At 42.9% G+C, this 13,345-nt stretch overlaps 1 protein-coding gene across 1 annotated transcript in view; it reads left to right on the top strand.

Moving 5' to 3' along the window:
* Positions 1 to 13,345, top strand: part of megf10 (multiple EGF-like-domains 10) — a 65,243-nt gene that overhangs the window by 11,128 nt on the left and 40,770 nt on the right. Inside the window, exons 2-4 of the mRNA XM_036528646.1 lie at positions 8,859 to 8,991; positions 11,567 to 11,668; positions 12,226 to 12,326. Of these exons, the coding sequence (XP_036384539.1) occupies positions 8,876 to 8,991; positions 11,567 to 11,668; positions 12,226 to 12,326 (319 nt within the window). The 5' untranslated portion in view covers positions 8,859 to 8,875. The remainder of the gene's footprint in view (positions 1 to 8,858; positions 8,992 to 11,566; positions 11,669 to 12,225; positions 12,327 to 13,345) is intronic.

Here is a 13,345-nt window from a genome sequence, read left to right as displayed (position 1 = left end):
TGGTTTCGGAATAATGACCTCCCGAAACAAGGTGTTTCTTTACAGCGGGGGTTCCTATGTGCTGCGGGCGATGACTGAAGCGGGACAGCATTCTGGGATGTGACGGGACTGTCGATGATGGGAGCGCTTTCGCCAGCGTGATGTCACCGGGGCGGAAAGGAAACCACTTTAAAAATCACAATCAGAAAAAAAAACCCATCTCCGTTCAAACGGTCTTTGTTCCCCATATTACAACGCTGTAAGTGTTCCTAAAGCATTCGTACGGACACTTTGAAAAGGAAATTTAAGTGTTTTCTTTTCATTTATTTCTTTACTTTTGTTTCTGGTTGCTGTCTGCCGCCTGCACAAGACCCCGCTTTGAAAATGAGGTGACGGCACATGTCAGGGGGGCTTCTCCCCAAAGGATGTTTGAAATGAATCCTAAATAAATAAATAAAAATGATTAGGACAAGGAGGCCTCTGAGTATTTTCTGAGAGCGCCTTGATGACATGTGGCCAGGCTGGCACCAGTGCCCCCATTGTGGGCCTGCTTGCTGAGTCTTGCACTCTTCCCTGTCAATCACTGGAGGAGGAGGGGTGTGGTTGGCTGCAGATGTGAACTGCAGCAGAGAGGTCGGGGTCCCAGTGCTTCCTTTAACTCTGTGTGTGTGTGTGTGTGAGTGTGAGTGTGTGTGTGAGTGCGTGCGTGTGTGTGTTTGTGTGCATGGCTACCATTAAAAAAAAAAGACTCTTCAAGGAATCAACTCATTTGCAAGTCTCTTTTCTCTTAGCATGATTTGAAAAGGTTGATTAATTGAGCAGTTCTTTTTTTAATACTGACATTTATATAATTTTCTGTTATCTCATTGATTGATATATGAATATGAACCTGTAATACCTCTGTTTGAAAAACTTTAGGCACTTAAATGTGTTCAAATCTTTTTTTCCCAGACAATTAGCTCATTTTAAAATGGCTAGGACTATGCCAAGTACACTCAGTTAACTGAAGTCTTTGTTTTCACTTTGATCGCTGGGCTTATTTTCATTCTGATTAACGCATACCGCTTACGATGTGATAACCCATTGTGAATCTGTTTATGTCATAACGCACGGCGCATACTACGTGATAACGCAGCGCGATCGTATAACACGCTTGCGTGCTCCCTGTCTGTTGGACGGCTTGCTGAGCCACACTTGGCCCGGAGCTCTTCCAAGCGAACACCAAGCCCCTCCAGCAGACGCAGATTTTGGCGCTGACCTCACGCGCTGCCCCCCCCCCCCCCCACCCTGCCCCCCCCGACTCGTTCACTGCTGTGTGAACTGGCAGCATCGGACGGACATCTGCGGGTGGAGCGGGGGCGTCCCCCCAGTCTCTCGTGAGTCACCGCTACCAACTGTGACTCAGGACACACGCCACCTGCCTCTCCTCCTTCGCAGGTTTGTGGGCGCAGTCGCAGAACCTCTGGCCACATTCTGGAAGGCCACGCCCCTTGGATGGTGCCGGCGGTTTTCGTTTCAGCAAAAAAAAACATAGGCCACCGCAGGCATAGTGACGGTGTATGGCTTCTAATTAGAGGAAACGCGTAACGTTTTTTTTTTTTGTGCAATCAGCTAAATGCATGGAACCTCATAAACAGTATAACTCAGTGCAACAGCCCTGAAAACACCACAAGAAGATCAAACTGAAACAAAAAAGCAAGCAATTTTCCATTAACAGTCCCATGGAGGCAGTACTTAAAATTAGGCTACATTTCCCTGACAACACTCGCATGAAAAGCCTTTGATCAGTTAACGTCATTTTGATTTCAAAACGGGAAAAAACTAGACACGGTTGCATAATTAACAGTCGCAACTTACAGTCAAATACTCTTTATGCGGTGTTCCCTGAAGCACGGGTTGCAGTGGAGGTGCAGGTCTTTAATGTAGCGTGTAACACGACAGGTGCCTGGTTAAGGGAGCACGTGCAGAGCCTGACCGCAGCACGTGCGTGACAGACAGGGGCTGTCGGGTGGGTTTCATCAAAACAGAGCTGGTTGGTTCCGTAGCGCGAAACAGTTTTCGGTCTGTGAGGGTCATTCTGTTTTTGTTGTGTGAGGGGCTAGGATACAGCAGCTGGCATTGATTGCCACGCCCAGATGAAGCCTCTGGATGTAGGGATGTGGTGAAATACCCCTGTATAAAAGGAACAGCTGCCTTTAATGGTATTTTATTTCGCAAATGCTCTTATCCAGAACGACTTACCTAGGTTAATTACTACATCTTATCCAATCATACAGCTGAGTTAGGTTTTTTAGGGGGTTAGGTAACTTAATCCACATTTGCCTGAATAAATATCCATCATTTTAAAAGGATAGCATGTAAAAGTTGTAACATATGTAACTTGCTCTGGATAAGAGTGTCTGCTAAATGACAATAATGTAGTATAATGTAATGTACCATTCTGTACCCATGCAAGAAAATGAATCTGGCACAAAAAGGTATTATTTGTTCAATTATCAAGCCCAATTCCACCAAAACACTGTTTTTAAAGATAGTTGCAGGGTGTAAAATTACGTCCGTTAGCAAAGTCTCAGAATCCCCATTGTCTTCACTTTCTCATTCCCCAAATTCATGGGAGTTCTGCTCTGGCCAATTTCAAAGCTGTCTGGCTGAACTGATTGAAAAATATGATAGCAGCCAGATTAAAATTTCTAATTAATAACAACCAGTCTGGAAGTATTGAAATTGCTGTAATCTTCACTCTTCCAGCTTCAATCAGATAAGGTTAAAGTGCCATTAGAAGCCTTCGTGTCTTTGGGGAATCATTTGGTGCCCATGTAATGAGTTCTTTTTTGTTATTTTAGTGTTATATTAATTGGTTTTCCAGTGTGGAAATATTACCGATATCTGTTATTTTAGGTGCTTTTACTCTAATTATGGAAACATGAGGTATGCCTGCCTTCCACCTCCAAACCCGCACAGACTAGCCTTTTCATCATGGTGGCCAGTGATACCTTCACTTGAAGGGATGTCTGTGAAATATTGTCATTTACCAAATATGAGCATAAAATGCGAGAGAGAAACAATAGAACAGCAATATATCGTTTTTTTTTAAATGTATTTCAAATGAGCAATAAGGATCAAAGAAAGGCTCACTTCTCTCACTGAGAACATTGCTGTATTGATCCTTGCTTGGCTGCTTGGTGTAAAAGTTCTTCTGCAGTAATTGTTGCAGTGCACGGTGGGGAGTGAGATTTGAGTGCCTAGAATTGAAAATCTCCTCTTCTGGCAGTATTGTTATCCACTTACTGCTTGTGAAAATAGCAATGAAATTGAAAACTACTGTATGCCACTGGTTGTCTTTTCATCAAGCTTGTGCCAGTGTTTGTGGTTTTGCAAACATGCAGAGCACTTGATCCTAAGCAGGTCAAACATATGGACCTTGTAAAGCTCAAATATGTTTGAGTTCCTTCTTATGTTTGAAGAGAATTACAGGTCTGTGGTGATAATCTCTGCCTGTGAGGAGACTGTACTGCAAGATCGTTTGTGTCCTAAATGGATGTCTCTGTGACAGACATGGCCAGGTATTTGGGTTTTAATCTGAAAAGCAGACAGGCAGCAAGGCAAAGACATGATTAAACAAAAACAATTTTTTTCATCAAATAATAATTTCAGCAGCATGATTGATGGTCTAAGCATGTTAGCCAAATTTACAGACCTTTGTAGTGAAGCCATAAGTATGTTATGGGATTTGCATTCGGTGTATATATGTATGTGATATACCCTATTTATGCTATTAAGTGTGCATTTCTGAGACTTACTATTAATTACTAGCATTCTGTCTGCTGCTTCTACTGAAAGTTTCTGTCCTGGTGCCAAACAATAATTCGTGCAAAAAGGAAAGAGAGTGGAATGTCAATACAATTGAGTAAATTTATTTAAAAATCAAAGTTAAGACACTTGGTAGCTTCAGCTATAAGCAGGATTTACTTTACTGTGCTGAGAGGATTTCAATTCAACAATGTACTGTACACCACATTTGACTAAGCCAATAATTACTTGTGGGATCAGAGTCATTTTGGGGGAATGCCGCATGGATGCCCCACCAAGGGGAAAGGGATGAGAAGGAGGCTGCAGGCTGGAATGTCCCGCAAAAGGAAGAGCTCGGTCAGATGCTTCTCAACTGTGCTGCCTGCAGGGAGGGTGGTGTCTTCAATTTAGTGTCTTCCCAGAGTTGGTGCCCTCAACAATGCAATAACAATCATTACTGGTCTCCCAGCGCCATGAATTTGACCTTCTCTGGAGAACCTTGAGTAACCCTTGTGCGTTCACCGCAAGCGACAGGCCACACCCAGGCGGGAGTGGCGTTCGCTGTACATAGGGATCGATGTAAGGTGGAAATCCTCACAAAACTGACAGGAAACATAAAGAGCAACACAGTGACACAGAGGCGGATGTTTTTTGCTGGACGTCTCCTTATGTAAAGAAAAATTAGGCCCAGATTTACAACAGTTGCCTTTGTTCTTAACTTTGAGGAACAAATTGTCAAGTTTTTGTTTCTCACAATTACAGGTTGGTAACTTCAAATTTATTTTTGAGGTTGCTCTTTGGAAAAGACTTTGGAGGAGTGTTGCAGTTGCCTGCAATCTGTGGTTCTTTTCAAGATGAAAACACTTGTGTTTCACCTTCTCTAGTGTCTGCTAATGCTTCTAACTAATTGAAGAGCAGAGGCAACTGTTTCTTGTGAAAACCAACTGTTGTACACAATTAGCAATTTTGCTTTGAGGATCTTGTGAAATTGCATTATTTTGACAACATACGCAGCCACATTAATGGCTGTATTAGATTTAATGGAATTTACTGGAAATTATTTATCACAATTTTTGTAAAGACCCTCTGTAGAATGGCTGGGATTGGGATTAAAAAGCAAGAATTTATATTACTTTCATTTCTGTTATTCTACTGTTATTCCAGAAAACCCATTGCCTCTCAGGCTCTTTAAAGTTCAGCATGTATAAGGACCAACAGGACAGGTCAACAGTGATAATCTTTTCTATTGAAGCCAAGTGAGGGTATTCTTGTGTTTCTAGTGTTATTCTGCTAAACAAATCTGTTTACAAGTGAGGTGGTTGTAGGCTTTTTAATCAGTTTTCGTTTTTCTCTCCTGCTGGGAAGTTATAGTCCCACAGCAGCTACCAGTAGTACACAGTAAAACACGATTGCCTTATTAAAGGCAAAGGGCAGGACCGATCTCCTGAGCATTTCTTGGATCCAACACAACCAGAAAATAATCTTATAAAAAACCTCAAACAACACAGGAAAGCCAAGTGTTTTACTCTTAACGAAGAAGCCCTATGTCTGGCTTTAAGGTTTATTGAAGCCAGAGCAATACCTGTAGCGTTCTTCTAAGAAGAGCTGTAGAAATATATCAAGCAAAAGCTGCAGACTTCTCACGCTAAAGTAGCTAAAGTACCTAAAGTAAAGGCTCAATTTCATTTTTTGTTCTCGCTGTTTCTTTAGAAACTAATTACAATAGCATGGAGCATCTAATGTAATATAATATATATACATAATATAATAACATAATATAACGTAATATAACATAAGTAAATAAATAATACATCAAAGCAACTATACAAAATTCTGATCTTTTTCTCACCAATGTCTGGTGTCGGAGTTTTCAGTGTGACAGCTGTTTCAAATAACTTGATAGTCATTTTACCGTGCAAGAGACCTTTTCAAACACCACAGATATTAAAGCAAAACAGATGACTAAACATGCATTGGGAAGAGTGTGTGTGTTGTTGGCTGCATCACATCCTTGTAAAATAACCGGAGGTCATTTCAGAAAATCCACAACAAAATGGTTTGTTTGGTTATTTTCTGTGTCATTTATTAATTGTTTCACCCAGCTGTGCATTTGGCTGTCCTGTGATCTTCAGCTGGTTCTATTGAGGTGGAGAATTCCTGCCAGCGAAGTGTTTTGGGTCTGTCTGATGAATGTGTGGATAAGCTTGTAACCTTGATAACCTTCAGAGTGCTTGATAGTGTTCCCTTTTAATCCTGTGTCACTGCCTCTCACATCTGTACCAATCGGTAAGCTTGAAAGGAAACCTGTAATTGACTTGACTGCTTTTTGTTCTCATAGCTTTTTGCACTCACTGTGATAATTATGTTTGTCCATAGTCATAGTCAACAGGTTGTTTTATATGTTTGCGGTATATGAGACCATCTAGTTGATAATTTATTGTAAAGCGTCAAATATAGAGCAGTCTGAAAAACAAATCGAGCCCTCAGAATGCAGCCGAGCAACACATTAATCAGTGTGCACACTGAAAAATTCATTGGTGCACAAATTTAAAATGGCTTTTTTTTCGCTTATGTTCTTGAGGGTTTGGGAATTGACAGCCATGTTGAATGGGAGGGTCTGTCTGTGAGGTTGGAAACTGGGGGAAGTCTAAAGGGAGTCCAAGAGCTTCTTCAGCACTCTGGCAGAACCTCAGACCTGGGGGTACACACAAACGTTGGGGACCATGTGAAAGATGGTAAGGGCGGTGTGAGCAAAACAGACCATTCCAAGAGTGTGACGAAAACTGTTGTTTGAAAGCCTGAAGAAAAAGGGACCCACATAGCAGTCAGTCTTTAGTCTTAAGTTTTTCCGTGTTATTCTTACTAAAAAAAAAATAACTTGCTACCAGAATTCCCAGGTTGCCTGGAACATGCTGACATCACTTGACAGCACATTCAGTGGGCCACAATAATTGAAGAGAGAACTAGCCTACATGCAGCCTCCATTGGTTTTCGCAGTGTCTGCGGTCCGGTGCCACACAAGCTTGTCTCAGATTCCTTATTGTTCCTGGACCAGTTACAAAACTCATACGTAATACATTCATGAGACCAGAGTTTACTGGAGCAACATGGGTAGATTGGAGTCAATCAACATATAGAGGTCATCACTAGAGCTATGGGTAAATGGAGGAGAATGGACTTCTGTTACCAGAACAAAAACTTTTTTTTTACCCTACCTTTTAAAACATCTTAAGACCTCTCATCATTTGTTGGGGCCGTTTTTCTCTCTTCTCTCTGTTGGTGTGGGTTGTTCAAGATTTTTGTAGGTAGTCTAGTTTCTTTTGTCTATAAAGTTGCTGCCTGTTAGCCAGACTTTTTGAAATGATACCCAACCCTATGACACGGTTGGATTTCTGATAGATAATGGCTCAGGTGATACTTCGATGCAAAAAGAACACTTGTGTCTTCTGAACAGCATAATATCAAACGTGGTTGTGTCTATAAAAATAACATGGAGTATGTTAATCAGGTATAAAACCTTTATGATTTGGTCTTAAAAGAGCTGCCTGGATGTTGGTTTGACATGCCCACCCAAGCCCCATAGTAACTAGTGCATGTCAAGTATTTCAGGGGCATGAACCCTAGTGATTTCATTTATAGAAGCAAGAAGTAAGGATTTGGATAGGAACAGAAAAATCATATGAGAAAAATTGAACTTGTTGCTTAAGGATTAAAGGAAATAAACTGAGGACAAAGAGGCCTTGTTGTTTGTGTGGCGCCGATGGGCGAGGGTTCACTGGGAGAGGCGTGCTGGTATAAATGTAACTTATTTGAAAAAGAAATGATTTCACATCGAAATAAATGCCAGAGACCATATGCCGTGCCAACTTTACTTCACAGCAATTTAGAAATGGTTATGAATGTAGCCATTAATGAGAATAATTGACTTGTTTTGAACATATTGTTCACAAAACGAGTATCTATAGTACAGTAGAATGAAGGCCTGAATGCTTATAGTATTAAATTCTCTTTCCAAAGAAAAAAAAATGATGATATTCAAGTTCTGGCAAAACTCAGACTTCATATACAGAACAAAAGATACATGAGGAGAACTGAAAGATTTTTCACTTTCACTTTTTTCTCTTGGTTTCTCCTCTCTGTGAATCATTTAGTGTTCTGAACAGAAAACTGAAAAAAGAGATGTTACTTCCCACTTCTTGTAATGAGAACAGGCGTTCAAGTTAATTTTCCGGAAGCCGTTGAAATTACAAAAATAAAACAAACATTCATTTTTTCATTTTCGGTCATGGTTAATAAACACCAGATGTGTAGCTGTTGCAGTAAGCTGTATCCCACAATATAGGCATGTTCTAATATCGGAATTCAAATGCATTCCATGAAAGAAAGATCCAGAACAAAATTGATGTGAAAAGATTTCATGTAGCGTGGATCGTAAAACAAGGAAAAGTGTTTTTATTGTCCTGTGAGGTAATTGGCTAGTTGGCATGAAACTATGCAAAAAACTTTAATGTGCCAATTCTGTTTTTTGTAGAAGCACTAAAAGGTTACAAGAAAAGGATTCAGAAATAAAAACTGGGGATTGAGAAGATTTATGTATGTGCTTGTATATGTGTGTGAGTATATGTGAGCATGCATGTGTGAATGTACTTGTGTGGTAGTGAGTTTCTGAGTGTGTGTGAGTACACAGTGTTCTGGCATTCAGGTGTCCATGCATAACTGAAGGTGTGTAGGTTTGTAGGTAGCACGTGTGAGACGTGGGCTTGTGTACTTGTATGTGTGTTATATTGACAGAGAGAGAGATATTGAGAGCAGGACAGTGCAGGAGACATGCCCTGGTTTTGCAGAGACTGTCTTAAGGGGCAGTGTCAGACAGCCTGGCTGTGACGTCAGCACAGACGCCACCGTGAGGGAACAGCAGAGTGCATGGTGGGGCGGAACAGGTGCGTCACTGTTCGCCAGGCCTGGAGCAGGTGAGAGTGACGGTCACCTGTCGCCTCCTCGTCGGGGCCTACGAAAGCCCGTAACCCATTTTCCTCAGGTGGCTTACCAGTAGAAGACGCAAGGCTCGATCTGGTACTGCTGTGTTGCAGGTGGAGCTTTGGCAAAGATGGCACCTTCCCTGCAGCATGGTGGGTCCGCGCTGGCGGCCATGATGTGTTTCCTGCTGCGGGCCGCGTCTGCTCTGAACCTGGAGGACCCCAACGTCTGCAGCCACTGGGAGAGGTAAGCCGCCTACTCTCGCCCCTTTCCCGCCTACTACAGTCCTATAGTTCTCTCCATGGCTGCATTTATATGCTTCTGCAATAAAGCTAAACACTCGCATTATGATTCATATGAATAATTATACTGCTGCAGCACTGATTGCACTGTTTGTGAATGTGCGCGTTAAAGTCAAAGTCAAAGTTAATGAATCGGTTGTTGATCCAGGGGTATGTAACCCACCTCTACAAAGCCTCCTCTGATTGGCCGATGGGTATTTTGCTAGTAATCTGAAACACACCTGCATTGCATGTTTATAAATCACTCTTGTAATCAGCCTTACTTAGCCGAAACGCTTAATACCACCAGCTGTCCAGTTCCCCTGGGTTTTGTTTCGCAATATTATTTGACTTTACTCAGAGAACTTAACAATAATTTTGTGCCTCTATTCAATAGTTTGACATGCATGTTACAAGACACCTGTAAGGTAGCCTGCTGATGCTCATTAGCTGCCCTGATGGGTATCCGCAGTCCAGCCGGTAGCCTGAGAAGTCAGGAGACCACACAGGCCCTGCCGGTTTAGTGTGAAGTGTGACTAAGTGGAATAATGTAATAATAAAAACAATACATCCGTGAAAAGTGGGACTGCTGGGTGGCAAGGCTAACTGGTGGTCAGCGGGCAGCACGGCTTCTCTGTCCGGAGCATGACGCAGGTCAGAACCAGGTCCACCCAGAACCAGGGTGGACCCTCTACAGGTGTTAACAGGTGGGCTGGGCAGATTTGTGCCACTTACCCCAGCAGAGTCCTCTGTACTTGTTCTAAATGCACTGATGGATGCAGGGAGGCTGAAACTGCCACAATGTCCGCTTATCTTTATTTACAGCGAATGTATAATTACTATGTATATGTCCAAGCAAATCTTCTCCCATCATTTCTTTAATGACACAGATAACTTAATTTTGCGTTAAGTCCTTCCAATCGTGCGATTCTTGCTTAATTCGTATTCAGTAAATTAGTTATTTAGGGCAGCTTTAGAGAGAATTGGAATCCCACTCCCAGGACAATTACACGCGGTTTTAAAAGGCAGAAAATTTCCTTCACTAAATTAAGGAGCAGCTAGGAAATCCATTAAAGCAGATTGAAAAGAACAAAGGTAGCAGCAGCTTTCCCAGCTAGATTCACTTTCACTGAGTGACGTGTCGGAACAGCTGCGGGCTTTAAGCGACCGTGGAGCTGGGGATGGAACAGTTTGCTCATACGGAGAGTGAGAATGGGCTGCACTTCTTCCTCTGCGGCTGCCCCTCTCTCACCATGATTACCCCTCTATACTGCGACTACCCCTTTCCCTTTCTCATACTGCAGCTACCCCTTTCTCTTTTTGCACCTACCCCTCTCTCGCTGTGACTGCCCCTCTCTCGCCACGACCGCTCTTCTCATGGTGACGACCTCTTTCTCACCACAACTACCCCTGTCTTACCACGACTAACTCTTTCTGTTACTGAGACTACCCCTCTCTCTTACCGTGACTGCCCCCTCTCATACTGTGACTACCCCTCTTTCACCACAGCTACCCCTCTCGCTTAGTGCGACTACCCCCCTGCCAACGTGACTGCCACCCTCTTTTACTGCAACTACCCCTCTGTCTTACTGCGACTACCTCTCTCTTTTAGTGCAACTACCCCCTCTCACTGCAGTTACCCCCTCTCACTGCAGTTACCCCTCTCTCACAGTGATTACCCCCTCTCTTACCCCAGCTACTGCTTTTTTTGAGTCACACATTCATTTTTCATCTTCACTACTCATTTCTTTCACGGAACAAAATGTGTTTTATCGGTGACAACCAGACGTTGGAAGAAGGTCTATTAAGTTTAGTGTGATGGTGGTTTCTTATTGAGGCTGTCTGTTATTTTTCTGATTGTGAGCGTACTTCCTGGTAAGAAATGCTGCCTGGTAACTACTAAGAAAAAAACACAGCTTGCCTTGTGGACTTAAGTAATTGTTCCTGTCTCATCTTCCTCTACAGCGCTCTAGAGACAGAGGTTGTTCAGAGCAGTGTGACTTTAGGAGCAGAAGAGGATGACAGATGTATTCCCAAGTTCTATTCCCTAACCGAAGGAAAATCCAATCTTGCTCACAGACACTTGCCATAGCATCCCCAGGGGTTTTTTGCCCAATTTTCTCTTTGTCAGATTCTGCTTGTGGCCCATATTAAACTAAGCAAAGCAAAAGAAAATGGTAGGGGTGTGTCCTTTAAGTGCCTAGCCTTCAGGAGAATTCCAGTTTGCATTGCAGGAAACTTCTACAAGAACAACATAAAAAAATCGTTGACATTATTAATAATTGCGATAAACCTACAGAAGGAAAGCTGACATGCCAAAGAGGGTTTCACCTTAACACTGCTCTACAGAGACATTTAAGTGAAAGTAAAAAAAAAAAAAAAGGTTTGGTACTTAATCCCCCCTCATTGAAACCTAATGGCCCAGTTATTAAAGCACTTAAGGTTCCTCTCATTAGCCACTTGTGGTTGAGTTATGGGACCACACATGCACGCTGTATAAATACATTGTGTTGATCGGTCACGTGCTCCTCTGTTCCCAGCTACTCTGTCACCGTCCAGGAGTCCTATGCACACCCCTTTGATCAGATTTATTACACCAACTGTGCTGACATCCTCAACTGGTTCAAGTGCACACGACACAGGTGAGAACCCCGCATACTGGGAGGGGAGGATGGGGGGTGGGGGGAGGATTGGGGGGTAATATACACTGAGAATGCTGGGAGAGGAGTGTGCTAAAATGTATGCTTTTGAAAGGCAGTTGAAATGTGTGTTTTTTATATGACAGGGAATGATGGGAGACAAGTGGTTTTAACACAGAAACTGTGCACCGTGGCTGCATGTAGATTATGATAATGCAATGCAATGTAATTTAATGTACTTTGATGTTTTGTATGTATTCTGCAACAAAGCCTTCGCTCAAGCAGTTGTTTATTGTTTATTTTCTTGCTGAGCAGATGGTCTTATCCAGGTCAACTTGCATTGCATGACTTACATATGAAAATACACTTTCTACTTACACAGCAGGATATTTAATGACACAGTTCAGGTGCCTTACCCAAGGGTAAAATAGCAGCACTCAGGAATCAAACCCGCAACCCTTATAACACCAGCACATTTCGTCCGCCACTACGCTGCTCTTCCACAGCGTCAGTGTAACGCGGTGTGTCTATCATGCAGTCATTCCGCCCCTTGTATTCAGGGTGAGTTACCGGACGGCGTACCGGCGTGGGGAGAAGACCATGTACCGGCGAAAGTCCCAGTGTTGCCCCGGGTTCTATGAGAGCAGAGAGATGTGTGTCCGTGAGTATCGCCTCCAACCCGAAGCGTGCAGATAACCCCGCACACAATCCGCGTCAGTCTCGTAATTACACACGTAAAAAATACCATCGGCAGATATGTCGATACCACATGGTGGAAGTCTATTTATAGCTCTCATGGCCTGTGAGGTGGTCACACTCCAGACAGATTGCGTATTGATTCGAGATTGCCTGAGATATCTGGTGTGCAGTGCTTCATATTGGATCAGACGCTTGGAATCTGCCAATCATTCAGGCAGAAAACATTCCAGGGCCACCTTCTCATTGTTGTTATGCATAGCTAATGTTAAATTATTGCTATTATTTTGAAGGTAGGCACAATGATGAGCCAAGTTGGACTGAGTAGCTTGTTCCCAACATGACAGTTTTTTTACATTCTTATGTAATATTCATAAGGCTAGTGATATGCTGTTCTCTTTGTTAGAACACTAGACCAGTGACTGCCACTCTTTTGGATGTAAGGGAAGGAGCTTAAAACATCAGGTTTTGTTCAGGCTTGTCAAAGAAAATGAACTTTGTTGGACCTGTGTTCCAGGAAATGAGGTAACGGTTACGGTTTAGAGGTTGAGTATTGGAGAAAAGAATTTTCTAAGATTTTCCAGGCTTGAGAGAAGTGAGTTGGAAAGGGCCCAGAGCAGCAGCCCAAATGGGCCAGTTCCGAGCCTTTTCTGTGTCACCATGTGCCTGAGGCCTGGGAAGAAGGTCAGAACCTTCCCAGCATGCATTGGGGGCTTTAGGCTGAATGGCTGACTGACCTGCTCACGCAGCCCAATATTTCATGTGACTACAGAGAGCTATTGGAGTCATATGACCACACTTCATGACTGCAGGGAGCAGGTGGTGGCCAGCCTATCACGGCTCAGAGGTTGTGTTTCAACGGTCAGGAACAGGTGCTCTCTGCTTGGGACAAGGTCCACTGTGTCACCCTGTCACTGTGCACAGTGGAAATATGTGTCCCTAATAAACTGACCAAAACAAAACCTGTACCCACCTGTACCCACC

Source organism: Megalops cyprinoides, chromosome 5, assembly GCF_013368585.1.
Source record: "Megalops cyprinoides isolate fMegCyp1 chromosome 5, fMegCyp1.pri, whole genome shotgun sequence".
In the NCBI taxonomy this organism is placed as follows: domain Eukaryota; kingdom Metazoa; phylum Chordata; class Actinopteri; order Elopiformes; family Megalopidae; genus Megalops; species Megalops cyprinoides.
Note: the sequence above shows the minus strand (reverse complement) of the source record. Positions and strands in the feature narration are given on the sequence as shown.